Below are 15,262 nucleotides of genomic sequence, written 5' to 3' on the forward strand. Positions count from 1 at the left end.
ATCTGAGTAATTTAGAAAAATATATCCATGGACAAATATTTCATATTATGAGAGGATATTTCAGCAATGATTAGAAATCATCGAGTATAAATTTGTGTTAGATAGATTTATATTTTTTTAATAATAAAAAATTATAAAATTTAAAAATGAGATATTTGATAGATAATTTATAAATATTTAAAAAATAAAATATTTGATTGATGATATAGACGAACCAAACGCTGAAATCCCTTATATAGAAAATCCTGGGCGGGGGTTACACAATGGGGGTCTAGGGATTTTTATCTGACCGTCCGATTCGTCCATCGCACGGTCTTAATTGACGTTCATCTCCGCCTGAGACAAATCCAACGGCCATTGTAAAGTTGAGCTACTGGAAAGTTACACTTTAACCCCTACACTTTACTCTTATGAAAATTGAATCCAACTGAATTAAATTATTCAAATTAAAACCTTCGCGACCCATTCCGCCTGTCGCCGAAACCCTCGCCGTCGTCGAGCTCCAGCGCCGCCGCCATCGTTCTCGAGCTCGGTAACCCTTCCTGCCCACTCGTTCTGCACCGCCGTCGTTCTCGTTCTCTAGTTTCTTATTGTTTGCCTACAAATATGCAGATCGCTCACACAAGGCCGTGACGGAGTGAAGCAGTAGCATCGCCATCTTTGATGACTGAAGACCTGAAAACCATGGAGGGTGCTCTCCTTGCGCGACTGCAAAACCAGCTCTCTTCCTCTTCTGCCGACTCACCTCGCTGCCTCAGGACGCTTTGCTTGGCTCGATCTCTCCTTACGCACCCCGATTCCACTGAGATCACTCGCCGTTCCATCGTCGAGATCCTCATTGGCTCCCTACGCCACCGCGCTGACGACCCTACTAACCTCCGTTTGACACTCAAGATCCTTGGTGATGCAACCATGCTATCCCGAGAATTCGCCTCCGCCGTGGTCGCTGCTGTTCGTCCTTTCCTCGATAGTTGCGACAGCCTAGCTGCGGATGCCCTTGCAGCTCTTGTTTCCGCCGCGGAGGCACATGCTCTGAGTGCTGATAGAGAAGTTGGTGATAAAGGGGAAGGAGAGCTTTCTCTTATTGCATCAGTCTTAAACGGCGATCTTCTTATATCGCTTGCTTCAAGCCCAATTGCGGCTGTTCGGTCGGGGATACTTGATATCTTGGTGAGGAGTGTGGAGGGAATGCGCGGGGATTTGTTCGGGCGTCATCTAGTAATCAGAATTTTTCTTAGCCTTGTGATGGATCTCTACCCCTTGGTTAGGAGACGTGCGGTTGATGGCATGATAGCTTTGCTAAGGTATGCTGGAGGTGGCATTGATAGTTTGGTCGTGGAGCATTTTTTTGATCGTGCTGTCGAGCTTCTCAAGGACGAAGTGGAGGCAGTGAGATTGGCTGCTGTTCAATTGGTAAGGATTGGTTTGACATGAACTTGCATTTTTTTTGGAAATGTTTGATCTGAACCAGCTGATGCGCTTGAGATGTTATGACTAGATCAGCGAATGTGGGCAGATTTTTACTGCCAGCCAACAGGGAGCTGAGCATAGTGATCAAATGACTATGATATTTGTTCAGGTGAGCACTATTTTCTTTCCTTTCTTGATGCCTGAGTTATTATCCTTTCTGAGTTTATTTCTATCTCTTGTTTTTCTCTTTTTGTATATCTGTGGCATGTTAGATTCAGTATTCTTCATGAAAGTATTTGGTGATCTCCTATCATTTTTTTTTTCAAACAGGTAGCTCTTATATAATACTTTATAGTGAATTTAGAGAATCTGTCTGATTGTTTTGCATTTGTCTTTTTTGCTTCTTTAGTTGTCATTTATATGTTTTTCAACCCAGCTTATTTGAGATTCCTCCATTTGCTTGAATGAATTAAGCTTTAAAATAGTTGTTCTAACAGCCAAGTTACCTGGAAGTAGATTTCTGTTATTGTAGCTATGTCTTGTTGATCTATATATTTTAGTATCTCACATTTGGTCTACTGGGAAACGACAGTGATTTGCTACTATGTTGGATTTGGATGCATTGTAATATTCATTATGGGTATCAATTCGGGTGGGTCAGGTGGGTTCGGGTCAAGTTGAAACAAAAATATTATTAAAAAATCTCAACCCGAACAGACCCAAATCCGAAATCAACCCTAAACCTGAACCTGCCTAACTCGAATTTTTTTGATATTTTTTCCGATAATTTTTCACTTTTATCTCAATATTTTATCATTGTTATACTAATATTACATAAAACATCTTAATTTTTAAAATAAAACTTGATTTAATCCCTAAAAAAACCCCTAAATCCGAATCAACCTGGGTCGATCCGAATTTAAGCCAATTCAATATCACCAACCCGAATCCGAAAAATCTCAACCCTAACCTGATTTTTTTCGGGTCGGATCGGGTCAATTTTTGACACCCTTAATATTCATGTGCTATTCACTGGTAGCTTAGCAGAATACTATAATTTCAAGAATCTAGATTTTTTTCCTATTACTGATCTCTATCTTTACTTGTATCTAAGTCCATTATTCATATTTCAGCTTGGTTCAATGGCTAGAGATATGTGTGTGGAAGTTAGATATGAAGCTTTTATTGCTCTTGGGAGAGTAAGGCTAGTACAGGAGAATGTCCTGTTACAGTCTCTCTCCAAGAAAATATTGCGTGCCAAGAGTGGATCTCTTGTTGAATGTTCTGTCAATGGAACTAAAACTTCATTGCCATCGGCTGCTGGCATTTTTGTGCATGGGATTGAAGATGAATTTTACAAGGTGATTTCCAACTTATTATTCTGTTTTTCCTTATCTTTTCAGTGACACATTATAATTATGTACTTCCTCTTTGAAGTGTTGACTGTTATCTTTTTTAGGTACGGGAAGCTGCCTGTAGATCATTGGGAAAGCTAAGTATTTCCTCTGCCCAGTTTGCTAATGAGGCCATAAACTTGTTAATGGACATGTTAAACGATGATACAGAGGTGGTTCGATCACAAACTTTGCAAACACTGTGTCATATGGCAACTTGTAACCGCCTAACAATGCAGAGCAAACACATGCAAATGGTATGCGATCTAATCTTATATTCCTCTCTTCGTTATTGTAATGTGATTTATTGCTGCATCATGATTCATATCTCACTAATGATCTAATGCTTATTGTTTGTTGCCACTGCATATGATGTGAATTATGGATAGATGTGATCCATTCATAACTTTCGCGATTAGTCTTGCACAATAAATAGCATAAATTAGCCATGGTTGAATTGAATTCCAGTTGTGTTTTACTCTTCTTGTTTTTATGTGATGTTGGCTCATACTAAATTATTTGAGAATCTCTGCAGTTTCTTTGGCCGTTAGCAGATATTAATGCCTCGATAAGATGCAAAGCGAGGAAACTGCTTCAGCTAGTGAAGTTGCCTGATCTTGTGACATTCACTGAAGCAATTGATTCTCTCATCACCAATTTAGAGACATTCCCAGAGGTTTGACTTTGTAGGACTTGCTTTAGTACATTTCCATGTTACACTCTCTAGAAGTATATGTTGCTTTCCATTTCTTGTTTTGTGCACCTCAATAGTCACCCTTTATGCCGATCCCTTAATTAAATCCCATTAGATATCTGTTTGTTTATAACTGCTAACTCCAATTTGTTTATGGATCTTATCGCAAGACTACTAATACTTTTCTTTGGAGGAACTCGGACAATGATAAAGTGCATTTCTTTGAAAGAAAGTTAAACTTTAATTAATCACAAAATTGATCTCTGTACTGTAATTGGTAAATTATATGCTGAGTTTTCATTGCTGTGGGTAGTAAAGGATATCATCCATGCACTTGGTTCTGGCATGGCACCATAGTCCATAGACTCAACAGAGCTCATTTTATTCCTCTTGTCCCACGGAACCAACCATACAAGTGGATTGTTTAAGTTCTTGTTGGCTGAAAAAACAAATCAAGGTGAAAAATAGATCCCCTTGTTTGAAAAAAAAAAGCAAATCTGATTCTTCTATTTTCATCTATCAAGAAAAGGGAACTGTTTCTAAAAATGTGCTTGATTGTGGTTTCAATACAATTGCCTGCACAATATATAAATATTTTTGTTATTTTTGGGAAGATCGATTGTTCTTTGCATTATCATAAAGAAGGGAAAAAGGCTGTGCCATTGATATACGCCATTCCAGTACAACTATGACAATGACGTTTCCCCCTTTTGCTTTGAAATTTTTGACATGTTATTTTAAAAGATATAGCCAACCCCATCTAATGGGATAAGGCTTGGTCGTCGTCGTTGTTGTTCTTTTAAAAGATTAATTTAAATGTAACATGTTTATTCTCTAGTTAATGGCCTCTATCAGTTTCTTTAAAGCTTTATTTATCTTTACTTTGGTAAACTTTTCCCTGTTTCAACTTATATTATCCACTGTAATGTTCTATTTCTTAATTTCTAGTTGAAATAATTTTCTTCTTTACCCCTGATTTTGAAGTTCTGACACTATAGCATGAGAAATTATTGAAAGAGAAAATAAAAATATTTACTACTTGCAAGCAATTATGTGTAGCTTTGATAGGCAGATAAAAAAAGATGAGAGAAATTAGATTAAGATAGTATATATTTATAATAACAAGATTCATAATTATGTAGTTTGCATTAGTTTAAATCAACGGTGTGACGGTGGATCAAGACAAACAAAAATTGCTAAACATTGGCAAAAAAGTTAGGTGTTTTAGGTACTGCTAACAATATGGCCGTACAAGATCGATGATAGGATAAGATCCATTTAGCCGATTCCAAATAATTTGGAGATATCCAATAATTTATGGAAGCTTCATACCTATTGTGTTCCATTTGAGGATATCTTGATTAGCATTGCTTTCAAATAGTGTCTGGATTACTTTCAATCTCTGCATGCCGACATTAGTTGTAATAAAAAGATAATCTCTCTTTATAAAATTTTTGGCAAGAATATTTTTTTCAGATTCTTCTGATCAAACTCATGGTAAAGCCAACTTGGTGATCGAAAAATGGCAACTGACAAGTTCTTTATTTTGCTATTCCTTTGAAATCTTCGTAATTTGTCTTTCAAACTGTCTTGTCAGGTATGCCACATCTTTCTCATCAACTATCTCTTGACCTCTTGTTGCAGGAAGAAAAAGATATCTTCATTGTTCTTTTCTTTCTCGGTAAGAATCACAAGAAGTTCTCAACCAAGGTAGCTAGAGAATTTGTGAAAAAGGTATGTCATTTTTTTTAGATATAAAAGGAGCAGTCGTCATGTTCATAAGATCCATTTACTTCACAATCCATGTTATAATTGTTAAGATTTGACATAACTAAATTCACTGGGACACTAATGCTAACTTTCATTTTCAATTATCCAGATAGATCTCTCATGTGGAGAGCTGATCTTAGATAGTCCTGGGGTGGCAGCAAAGTTAGTGTTAATCATCTCATCATCTTTCTTCAATGAACAGCGAACTACTGATATACCTACGGTTCTATTTTCTTATGCAGTTCCTCTTTGTGGAAGAATTGCCTCAGCTCTTAGAGGTGCTATAAGCCTAGATTCCCTTGTTGCTTATTTATGCTCTCAAAGCAAAGAAGTCAATAAATTATTCAACTCTTCTGGCCAAGTTGATTTCACAATGTTTGATTATGCTTTCAACGGAAATACGATGGATTTTAGCGAGATATTAACATTCCCTGAGCAACTGCAAGACAGCAGTGAGCTGTTGAATGATGAAATAATGCACTCCATTAAGCTTAATTTGAAAACTATTGGTGAAGCCTGGCCCTTGATCAAGTCACATCAGCTACATAAAGTGCGAAGCTTGTTAAGGTACTCTTTGTTGAAGCCTGGCCCTTGAAAGCTTAATTTCGATGTATTTCAAGTTACTTATGTTGTATGATTTCTATTTCATGTAGGGATTGCAAAGAAGAATTAGAAACCATTGCTTGGGATGTCGACCAATCTGCATGTGGGTTTTTAGACTTTGCAGCATTGTACATTGAGGTAATCCAGCTGATTGCTGAAGTGTGGGAGAGGTGTCTGTCGACTGGATCTTGCTTTATGGGTATGACGGCACTGGATATCAAACTGGAAAAGTTAGATGCAAATCTCAAAAGATTGAGGAATGCCTTCTGTGATCTGCAGAGAGATGAAGAGTGTCATGTTCTAGAGTTGACCTTACTTAGTTGTGCTTTTAGACTCACCGAGATTGGGGTACCCCCTGAACCTATATTCGCAAGGCTGAAATCTATAATCTTGCGCTTGGAGTTCCTTTGTGAAGGACCATCTAATCTTTCTGCTTTTGCCAAGGAAGTCAAGCGTGTTTGCAATGGATGCACAACGGATACAGACTTTCATCCACATGGGTTCCGAAAGATGGTGGAACTCTTCTATCCTCAAAAGGTGACATATTCTGGAAGATTCAAACGGAAAAAAGCCGAAGTTCAAGTCACGGGAAATGATTCAGAAAACCCTCTGACTTTCATTCCAGGGCTACCAGTTGGCATCCCCTTCCACATAACTATATACGAGGTTTTAAACAATGACAGGCTCTGGATCTTAATGGAAATGGGCAAGTCAATTGACTATGTCTTCCTTGATCTAAGCCAATTCAAAGGATGTGATGCAGCGAGAAACCAGACTCTCAACGTTCCATTTTACAGAACTCCAAAAGCACCGTCTTTTTCGTTGAAAGTTTCTATAGCTATGGAGTGTCCTGAAGATCTCACAAACAGGAAGAGAGGTCAGGGAGGGCCAATCAATAATTTGGCTATAATATCTATCGAAAATAATGTTTATTTCGTAAACGCCAGTAACAAATGACATACGGGAGCCTAAGCTTGTATTTTCTGCTCCATTTCTCCTCAAGTTTAGTGTGATGAGATAATGTGATCGATCAGCCATCAGCGACCCAGTATGGCATCATGCAGAATTTATTCTTTTACTCGTAAAGAACGCCACTGAAGGTATGTTTATCTTCCCGACATTTGCAACTGAGGATTCCTATGGTAACTGACTTCTACAGCTGCAATAATTCATCAACTGATATACTTGCAGAGTGATGTGAGGCAAGCCCTAAAATTCGGTATGAGATCCTATCATGTGAACATGAGTGCAAGCAATGCTTCAGCTTTCTATTAGAAGGAGGTGCATTTCGTAATGGCCGAAGGGTATCATCAGCAAAGCTACCATCCACTCTCGACGAACTCAAATTTTATAGAAGAGGCCTCCACAGGAAACACCAGCGCAGAGGTTCATAGGTTCATGCTGTAATCTTAACTCTGATAATTAACCTTTTAGATTCAATTAGATCCTCAAATGTATCATAATGGCTCAGGTGTATCCTATGGAGGGCCCTTTTCGAATGTCGGATTCAGTTGGGATGATTCAATCTGCCTTCTTCTACAAGGCCTACCTCGTAAAATAGAGTACGTATACCGCGTGATATGTTAATCAGAGGTGGTTATGGGTTTAGTTTGGTTGATTTCTTATTATTGTTATGTTTTGGATTTTATATTTTTGTCATTGTATGTTATGAGTAAAATACAATAAATGTTTGAGTTTTAATTTAAATAATGTTGATGGATGATGTTCTTTCGATTCAAGAAGATGACAAGAGGTCAATTTTTCAAGTTTAAATGTCCCCAATTTGGAGTGAATTGTTTTTTTTTTGTCGATTAAAAGGTTTTCTGCTAGCTAGATGTTAGATCATATGCCATTCTTGGGGTTGTTCATCTTTTGCAGGGATAAACGTGGAGAATTGTGTTTCAGATGGCCTTTCACTCTGTTTCCTTGGACAGATACATAGCGAACAATGCGATATGAGAACTGTCTTCCCATTGTCAAACTTGGCTTCTAACCAAACTGCCCGATTCAGTTAGAACAAACTTTTTGTTAATTGACTGGAATCAGAGCAACTCCTATATGAGTAAAAATCATATAGAAAAAAAAAAAAGTTCAATTGCATTGCCTAACCATCTTCAGGAAGATAAAATTTGCCCTCTAACGGTTTCATACGATTAGTCTCACAATCATCTGTGAAGAGATAAATTGAGAAATTATAATTATTCATGATGGAAAAGAATATTATCTCAGTTTTATTGAAATTTAATCTTTATCTACTTCAACAAGTCTGTTATGTTGTAATCAACTCAATTATGTCTCAGGGACTGCATTGCCTAACCATCAAAATCCGACAGAATGGTACAAGAGCCTTTTGATTCAAACAAACCTACAACGATTCTAGTTCTACCCTGCTAGAAATAATTTTACACAAACTTTGGATTCAAGACATGAAATGTAGATTGTTAGATAAATACGACAGATTATTGATAATTATCATCGAATGGGATGCTACTAAACGCGAGTGCTTCTTCTTGGCGAGCTAGCAATTGCTGTCCCATTGCGACGAACCTCATGTAGTGTACTCCGCGTTGATCTTCACATAATCATAACTCAAGTCACAACCCCAAGCCTTCCCACTTCCCTCACCATTTCCTGTTCCAAAAGATATAAAGATAGAGATGATAATTGATGTAAATGAGTCATGCCAATAAAATAAATCAATCGTAGAATTCTAGTAGAAAAATTATAAAGACTGAGACTAATTAAATGATATAAAGAGCTATTAGAAGCTTTTAAAATTAATTTACTTTGTAAATAAGTCGATAATCAAATCACTTTGCAAATTTTATCACTATTAACTATATTTTAAGTCAAATTAGATGTAAAATTACACAAACAAGATCTCTTTTGCTCGTACTTGTCCAAAAGAAATTAGAAACTTACCAACAGAAACGTAAATATGCACAGTCCCATGCAATTCTCCAGCCACTCTGAGATATTTACTAGCCACGTCCCTGAGAGATTCAATGTTAAACATTAGTGCAAAGTGTTGCGGTATGAAGAAACCGCAAACTTAAGTGACACAATTTTCCAATGACACTCACTTTTCCTCCATTTCCTTTGATAGTGAAAAGCTAAAGAGAAGAAAAAAATTGAAAAAAAAATCTTTTTTCAATTTTCTTCTCTACTGTTCTGTCCAATTTAGGTAGAAAAGTAACTTTTGCGTGCAATGGGAACTCAAATATGTCAGACAGAACTTAGGCTGGAATTCCTCAATTTATGTTATTTGGCAATAGCTGAGATCGAGTGTAGTATCTCAAATAATGGTATCGAAGTTAGAGAAGGAATATTCACAAAAGCTTCTATTTGAGATACAAGCATTGAGATGGCACTTGTACCTGTCGAATGGCAGTGGCTGACCATTCCTCATGAGTGGAATATTTCCAAGTGATATCATAAGATCGTTAAGATCGAAATGAACACCCGCGTAACCAACGGCACAAGCGATACGTCCCCAGTTTGGATCTCTTCCATAAATAGCTGCCTGCAAATTTTATCAGAGTAGCTAGATTTATTATCCAGTCCTCTAATATAATCAACAAATAGTTGCATACCTTAACAAGCGAAGAAGATGCTACTGAATGAGCTATTTTTGCCGCTTCAGTCTCTCCAGTGGCACCAATTACAGTGACCTGAAATCATCAGAAGTATTCATGAGCATCACCAGTTGCATTCCTTGTTGTATTACATTTTTAAGATCATACTCGAATAACTGACAAAGCATTGATACACTACAAACTAGGCTATTTGATTCAATTGAAAAGAGTTAACAATAGTCATATGCAAAATATTGACCAAATGAAAAAACGAGAGAAAAGAAAAAAGGAATTTGGCGATTGAATGAAACCTCAATCAAGCATGTTGCACCCTCGCCATCCCATGCTATCGATTTTGCAAGACCTTGCATGACCTGCAGGCATAGAACTTTTACAATTCTGTGTCATAACAGATTCACAAAGTTCATACACACCACATTAAACAACATAATCATGTTGATACAAAAACTGGCATACACAGATATAAAAGAAAGTACTAATATACTGGAGGTTAATTGTATGATACCCAGACAGTTCAAAGTTTTACTTTAGTATTGTAACATGAATATGTAGTAATGAGATCATACATATGCATATTTTAAGTTTAAACTTTCATTTAAATTTCTTCAGCATTTCAAAACAGCATGATCATATATTTGTGCTCCTCGGACAATTTTGTCTTATTGGAAACATAACCATTCGTCTTCCCCTTGAAGATCTCAAAAACTAAGCTTGCATTTATGTACATTCAGAAGATTCGAGAATTGCATCATCCAGTAAAATTATAGCCATAATTGCATACTATAACTTGGGTGGTCATTATTTATAGTAGAAACAAGAAGGTTGATGAAGCATGGATGAAATTTCAAACCGTTTTGTCCGATACAGGTGAAAAATTTTATTCTGCCCGTGGACAGAAACTAACACAGTCAAGTCTCCGGTGCTGGCGCACCCTAAGACCCTACTGAGCCCTAGCGAGTCATCTGGAGAGATCACTGCAGCTGCGCGATGCATCCCGAGACATCATTGGGCTCGCGCAATGCCACTGGAGACATCGTCGAGCATTGTGTGACGACGAGGATGAATCACACGAGCGCGGAACAACGAACTTAGTTTTAATTAAATTAATAGTTATAATCAATTCCCAACTACTATGATTGAGATAATTAAATAGGTTTAATTAAAGCCTTCCCATTATATATATATATATATAAAAATATTATTATTTTTTATTTTTAAATATTTAAATTAAATTTTTTTTATTTTTAATTAATATATTTTATATTTAAAAAATACTGAAATTATCGGCATAGTACGATATGGTACCGAAACTGTATCATTTCGGTCCGGGATCGAAATCTCAACACGAGTTGAGATTTTAAACCTTGGGTTGAAGGAACCTGTGGTTCTATTCTCCTTTTCTATTAAAGCAGCATAAGGTAAGCAAGGTTCAAAATGAAACAATGACAAGTGCAACACGAAAGTGTAATATGTGTCTGGTATGGACGCCTGTACTATATTTAAGGAGTTTAAGAATTTTAAAAAAATATATAGTAACTAAAGTAATCAAAATCTCGATAAGATGGATGCTTATAGTTGAGGAGGGATTTGAAAACTTACAAAGATGTAGAATATATAATGCAAACTATAAGGTACATGTACAAGAAAAAGAAAAGAAAACAGCAAGAAACAGACTTACAAGAACATGTTATTTAATCTGAGGAGATCAGAAAAGGCTCCATGTCTATTTAAACTTTAACCACCTTATCTCATCATAATATCTTTATCAATCATTCCTTGTTCAATAATAAATCAGAGACTTCTAAATCTCTTGCTCATGGATTTCTAGTCCATCGAGCTCAATTAGTCCATTCATTTATATCTTAGTATTGCAAAAATAGCACCTTACCTATTCAGTCTTAGTTTTACTTCTTTAAAAGCCTTACTTTCTAAATTTTCCCTGCAATTTTAATTTCAAAGTTATACCACATTCAATTACCACAAAATCAAATGTGAAATAATATCTCTAAAATTTTTTGTTAAACATGATTAGCAAGGTTATCTAGTAACAAAATATAAGAATTGATAGTTATCCATTAAACAGAGCAAATTGAAGGAGCAATTAATATGTACCAATCCATAAAGGCCATGGCAGCAAATCCAGCATGTGTAACAAAACAAAAATAGATTAAAAGTCAGAAACACTCATATAACAAAAGATAATATACTGTATAACGTACAGCATCTAAGCATGCTTGAAGTTGAAGAGCTTCATTGCTTTTAAGTGAAGAAATCAAATTTGTTCCAGATAATCCACTAGCCAAAGCAAGAACACAGTCATTTGTGCTAGTATCTCCATCAACCTTCAACAAAAGTAAAATAAAGCAATTCAAATAAGTTAAATGAATATTGAATTTCCAAGAGATGAAACAAAAAGATGCAGATAAATTACCTATTAATTGTTATATTACTTGTTCACTTCATTTCAAGGGGGGAAAAAAACTTAGGTATCATCAACTTACTGTGATTTGGTTAAAGCTTCTATCAACTGATATGCGCACCATATTTTTCCAAATGTCACTAGAAATTCCAGCATCAGTTGTTACAACCTGATGTCAGAAGACAAACAACAAGAAGAAAAGGCCCTGTGAAATCTGATTGTAAGGAGTTTTTCCAAGTATACAAGCAAGGAAATTTTACATACACCAAGCATTGTAGCCATGTTTGGATTGATCATTCCAGAACCTTTTGCCATTCCACCAACTCTTACAGGAACACCTCCAACCTTACCCATCCAAACAAAAAATATATATATTAAAAAATAAAGATGCATAACTAATCTAATCATCAAAGTAATTTCCCAATAGTGAAAAAAAAAACAAGGCCAAAATGAAAAATATAAAGTCCTGACCTCTGTTTCAACAGCTACAGACTTGCTTACAAGGTCAGTTGTAGTAATGGCAATAGCTGCAGAGTCGGCCCTAAAAAAATCAAAGAATGGAAGAAGCAAGTATGGTAAACACCAGGAATTTCTGATGACTGAAATAAGCAACAACCTGGAACAGTTTTACCACATGGAAAAAGAAATTGATTCATAGGATTGTTGTCCTACATGCTTTCTTGAAATACTAACATATTTTTTATGTCTGATTATAAAGATGAACGTACATATAACTTACATTTACCACAATGTCTATTTACAAGAAAATTGATTCATACTTGTATTTACTAGTAATAACCAGTACAACTGAATCCTTTTGTACTATCTGCATGGTTTTGTATACACTTCTACAATACTTGAAAGAATTAGCATGGAAGTTCAATTATATAAAAGGATCTGTTTTCCTAAAAACCCTGGGCATTAGATAGGATCTGATTTTTGTTTGTTTATCTTAACTGCTGAAGCAATAACCTTTACACAAAGATGTTATCAAGTGCCATTGTGGTTCAAACAGTCCATCAAAGTTTGTCGAACACAATTCTTTTAACTCTATGATTTTTTGAACCTGTAACAAAGTGCATGTAAATACATCTTCCAAGGGAAAATATGAGAAAGAAGGAATCAATGAGACAGGAAAACAAAGAGTACAAAGAGAACAAAATAAAATCAATCAAATAGCATAAAAGAAAAATCATTATTCAACAAAGTATTTCTAAAAAATACCCATCAACAGTTGATGATAATGAAGCAACAAGTCTTGGAAGTGAACTAAGAAGGGCATCCTGAATAGAAGTAAAGAAACATCAACTGAGATGGATAAAAGTTGCAGAATATAATTAGAAGATATGATAAATAAAAAATCTTCATTAGTTATTCTAACATCATCTTGATGTGAAATTGCAGCTTATGCTTGCCTTCTTTATCCGCTGGCCAATTACACCAGTTGACTGAAGCAATACATCCTCTGGCCTCGTATTAAGGAGCTATAATTGGTAAATAAAAATAAAAAATAATATAAATATTCAAATAGTTAAGAAAAAATATCAAGGTAAGTTATGAACAAAAGAAAACCTCAGCAAGAGCATTTGCACATTCTACAGCATCCTGGTAGCCTAAGTCACCCTAAAATGTACCAAAATGAATCACCAAAATCAAATTCCAATTTTACTCTGACAATCCAACAACTATCTTTTATTTTTAAACCGTTACTAGTTAGCAAAGAAGTAAACTCACTGTAGCAGCATTTGCTTGACCAGCATTAGTTAATATTGCACGTGCCTAAACACAAAAAATTGCATGTTAAAATAACTACTTCAATAACTAGGTTGACAAACTTAACAAAGAAATATATAATTCATTTAAAGGTAGGACACCAAGAATAAAATATTTTCATACAGTAGTTGAAGTGTCTAGGACATTTCTGCAATAGACAACAGGGGCAGCTGCAACAATGTTGGTGGTAAAAGTTCCTGGATAGGGAAAAGATCAAATTTGTTATATTAACTAAGAGAATATCACTTGTTTAGGTACATAGGATCATGCAGAACACAATAAGAGGATAATGAGTAAAATATAGTGGTCTGAAATCTCAGGTAAAAAACACTGGAAAACATATGCATTCACCAGAAACAACTGCATCAACTTCACATGTCACCAAAGACAAATCAGGTTTATCTCCTTTTGCCCTCAAACCTCCATATATGCCTGCAGCTTTGAACCCTTTTGGTGCTGTCACACCACCTGGTATCTGTAAGAGAGTATCACTGGCAGTAAGAAAATGCTTGTGATAGTGTATCAAAAACATAGCTTGCATGGTACCATTCCAAGTAACCAAGCTTAATAGAATAACTAATAAAGCAACATTATAGCTTCCATCAAGCAGTGTTTTTGATGAAAAAATTGACCTTCACTTGCTAGGCAGGTTCAACTTGTCACCGGCAAATGTGTAATTGGCAGACAATGGATTGCTATTTATTGAGCATTAATATCAGCAAGATTGAGCAATTCACTGTCTGCAACAGTTTGATTATTTCCATGAAAAAAATAAAATAAAATCACGTTTCACTATTTGAAAGTCTGCTTGATCTGAACAGCAAAATCAAATCCCATCATTGATCAGTAAATTGATCCGAAGAACTTCAGAGAGCTGGCATTTGTAACTCTCATTCCTAATCTATTTCAACTTTTTACTTGTGCTCAGTATTGACTTATAGTTAGATCAACCTTATCATACATATAAATTAAGGTATGATGATTGGATGGGGACACATTGGCTGTCAACTTCATGACACTCCCACAAACAGCACCAGACATCTATAGAAGAATCAGATCTTATCAATCAATGCAATTCAATAGCGCAAAAATGAAACGGTACCTCCGTCCACGGTCCTTCGGGTAGCAGAATCGGAGCGGCGGGGATGTAGGTGGACGCCACGGCCATGGGAATCGAAGCTCGAGCTCGACGCGTACGAATTCCGCCGAATTCCGAGACCTGGGAGATAACAGAACGGAAATAAGAGGTCGGCGAGGATGAGGGTTGGCATTGGAATTAAGAAAGATGGTGGCGACCCTGATGCGGTGGACGAGAGCAGCCGGCGACGAGAGGAGGTGGTTTAGCGGGACAAGAGCCATGAAGGAGACGCTCACCGCAAGTTCGACGTCGCTCTCTTCGCCTTGATCGCCGGCAGACTGATGAGACAACGAAGTTGACGGCTAAAACCCTAAAAATGGAACTACTGATTCAAAATTATTTCAATTAAGGCCCAAAACTTTCCTATATTTGTATTGAGACCCTGCACATCGAGCTATTAGTTCAAAACGCCAGAAAGAATATGAAATAAGAGGTACATTTAGGGTGCAAAATGAAAATATTCCA

General features: G+C 36.3%; 2 protein-coding genes across 3 annotated transcripts; one reads left to right on the forward strand and one right to left on the reverse strand.

Annotated features, from left to right (window-relative positions):
- Positions 1-658: 658 nt before the first annotated feature.
- LOC141835125 (protein SIEL) lies at positions 659-6,965 on the forward strand. The gene is made up of 8 exons (XM_074722553.1): positions 659-1,413; positions 1,499-1,579; positions 2,544-2,771; positions 2,870-3,061; positions 3,340-3,480; positions 5,143-5,232; positions 5,378-5,835; positions 5,922-6,965. The coding sequence occupies exons 1-8, from the start codon at positions 664-666 to the stop codon at positions 6,826-6,828; spliced, it is 2,847 nt and encodes a 948-aa protein (XP_074578654.1). The 5' UTR covers positions 659-663; the 3' UTR covers positions 6,829-6,965.
- Positions 6,966-8,172: 1,207 nt separating this feature from the next.
- LOC141835304 (arginine biosynthesis bifunctional protein ArgJ, chloroplastic) lies at positions 8,173-15,077 on the reverse strand. 2 transcript variants are annotated; one of them, XM_074722746.1, is made up of 17 exons: positions 14,956-15,077; positions 14,762-14,878; positions 14,011-14,134; positions 13,783-13,856; positions 13,621-13,665; positions 13,459-13,509; positions 13,302-13,370; positions 13,111-13,169; positions 12,358-12,427; positions 12,151-12,231; positions 11,969-12,055; positions 11,687-11,809; positions 9,758-9,820; positions 9,465-9,542; positions 9,249-9,394; positions 8,794-8,864; positions 8,173-8,502 (listed from the first exon to the last, which is right to left on the reverse strand). In XM_074722746.1, exons 1-17 carry the CDS (start codon positions 15,016-15,018, stop codon positions 8,420-8,422), a joined length of 1,404 nt encoding a protein of 467 aa, XP_074578847.1. In that variant the 5' UTR covers positions 15,019-15,077; the 3' UTR covers positions 8,173-8,419. The 2 variants fall into 2 exon arrangements, with proteins under 2 accessions (XP_074578847.1, XP_074578848.1); XM_074722747.1 differs by having other exon boundaries at positions 15,034-15,064.
- Between the last annotated feature and the right edge of the window lie 185 nt (positions 15,078-15,262).

Source organism: Curcuma longa, chromosome 9 (assembly GCF_044706935.1).
Source record: "Curcuma longa cultivar G26 ecotype Majalengka, Jawa Barat chromosome 9, ITB_CL_G26_1.1, whole genome shotgun sequence".
NCBI lineage: Eukaryota > Viridiplantae > Streptophyta > Magnoliopsida > Zingiberales > Zingiberaceae > Curcuma > Curcuma longa.

What these genes read in the sequence shown, in the direction of transcription:
- LOC141835125 (XM_074722553.1), top strand. Translation starts at nt 664, where the DNA reads ATGACTGAAGACCTGAAAACCATGGAGGGTGCTCTCCTTGCGCGACTG. An exon ending in AGAGCAAACACATGCAAATG is followed by an intron (nt 3,062 to 3,339) that starts GTATGCGATCTA and finishes GAATCTCTGCAG; the next exon opens with TTTCTTTGGCCGTTAGCAGA. An exon ending in CTAGAGAATTTGTGAAAAAG is followed by an intron (nt 5,233 to 5,377) that starts GTATGTCATTTT and finishes TCAATTATCCAG; the next exon opens with ATAGATCTCTCATGTGGAGA.
- LOC141835304 (XM_074722746.1), bottom strand. Translation starts at nt 15,018, where the DNA reads ATGGCTCTTGTCCCGCTAAACCACCTCCTCTCGTCGCCGGCTGCTCTC. An exon ending in TTATCATCAACTGTTGATGG is followed by an intron (nt 12,428 to 13,110) that starts GTATTTTTTAGA and finishes TGATTTTTTTAG; the next exon opens with GGCCGACTCTGCAGCTATTG. An exon ending in ACATGGCTACAATGCTTGGT is followed by an intron (nt 12,056 to 12,150) that starts GTATGTAAAATT and finishes TTCTGACATCAG; the next exon opens with GTTGTAACAACTGATGCTGG.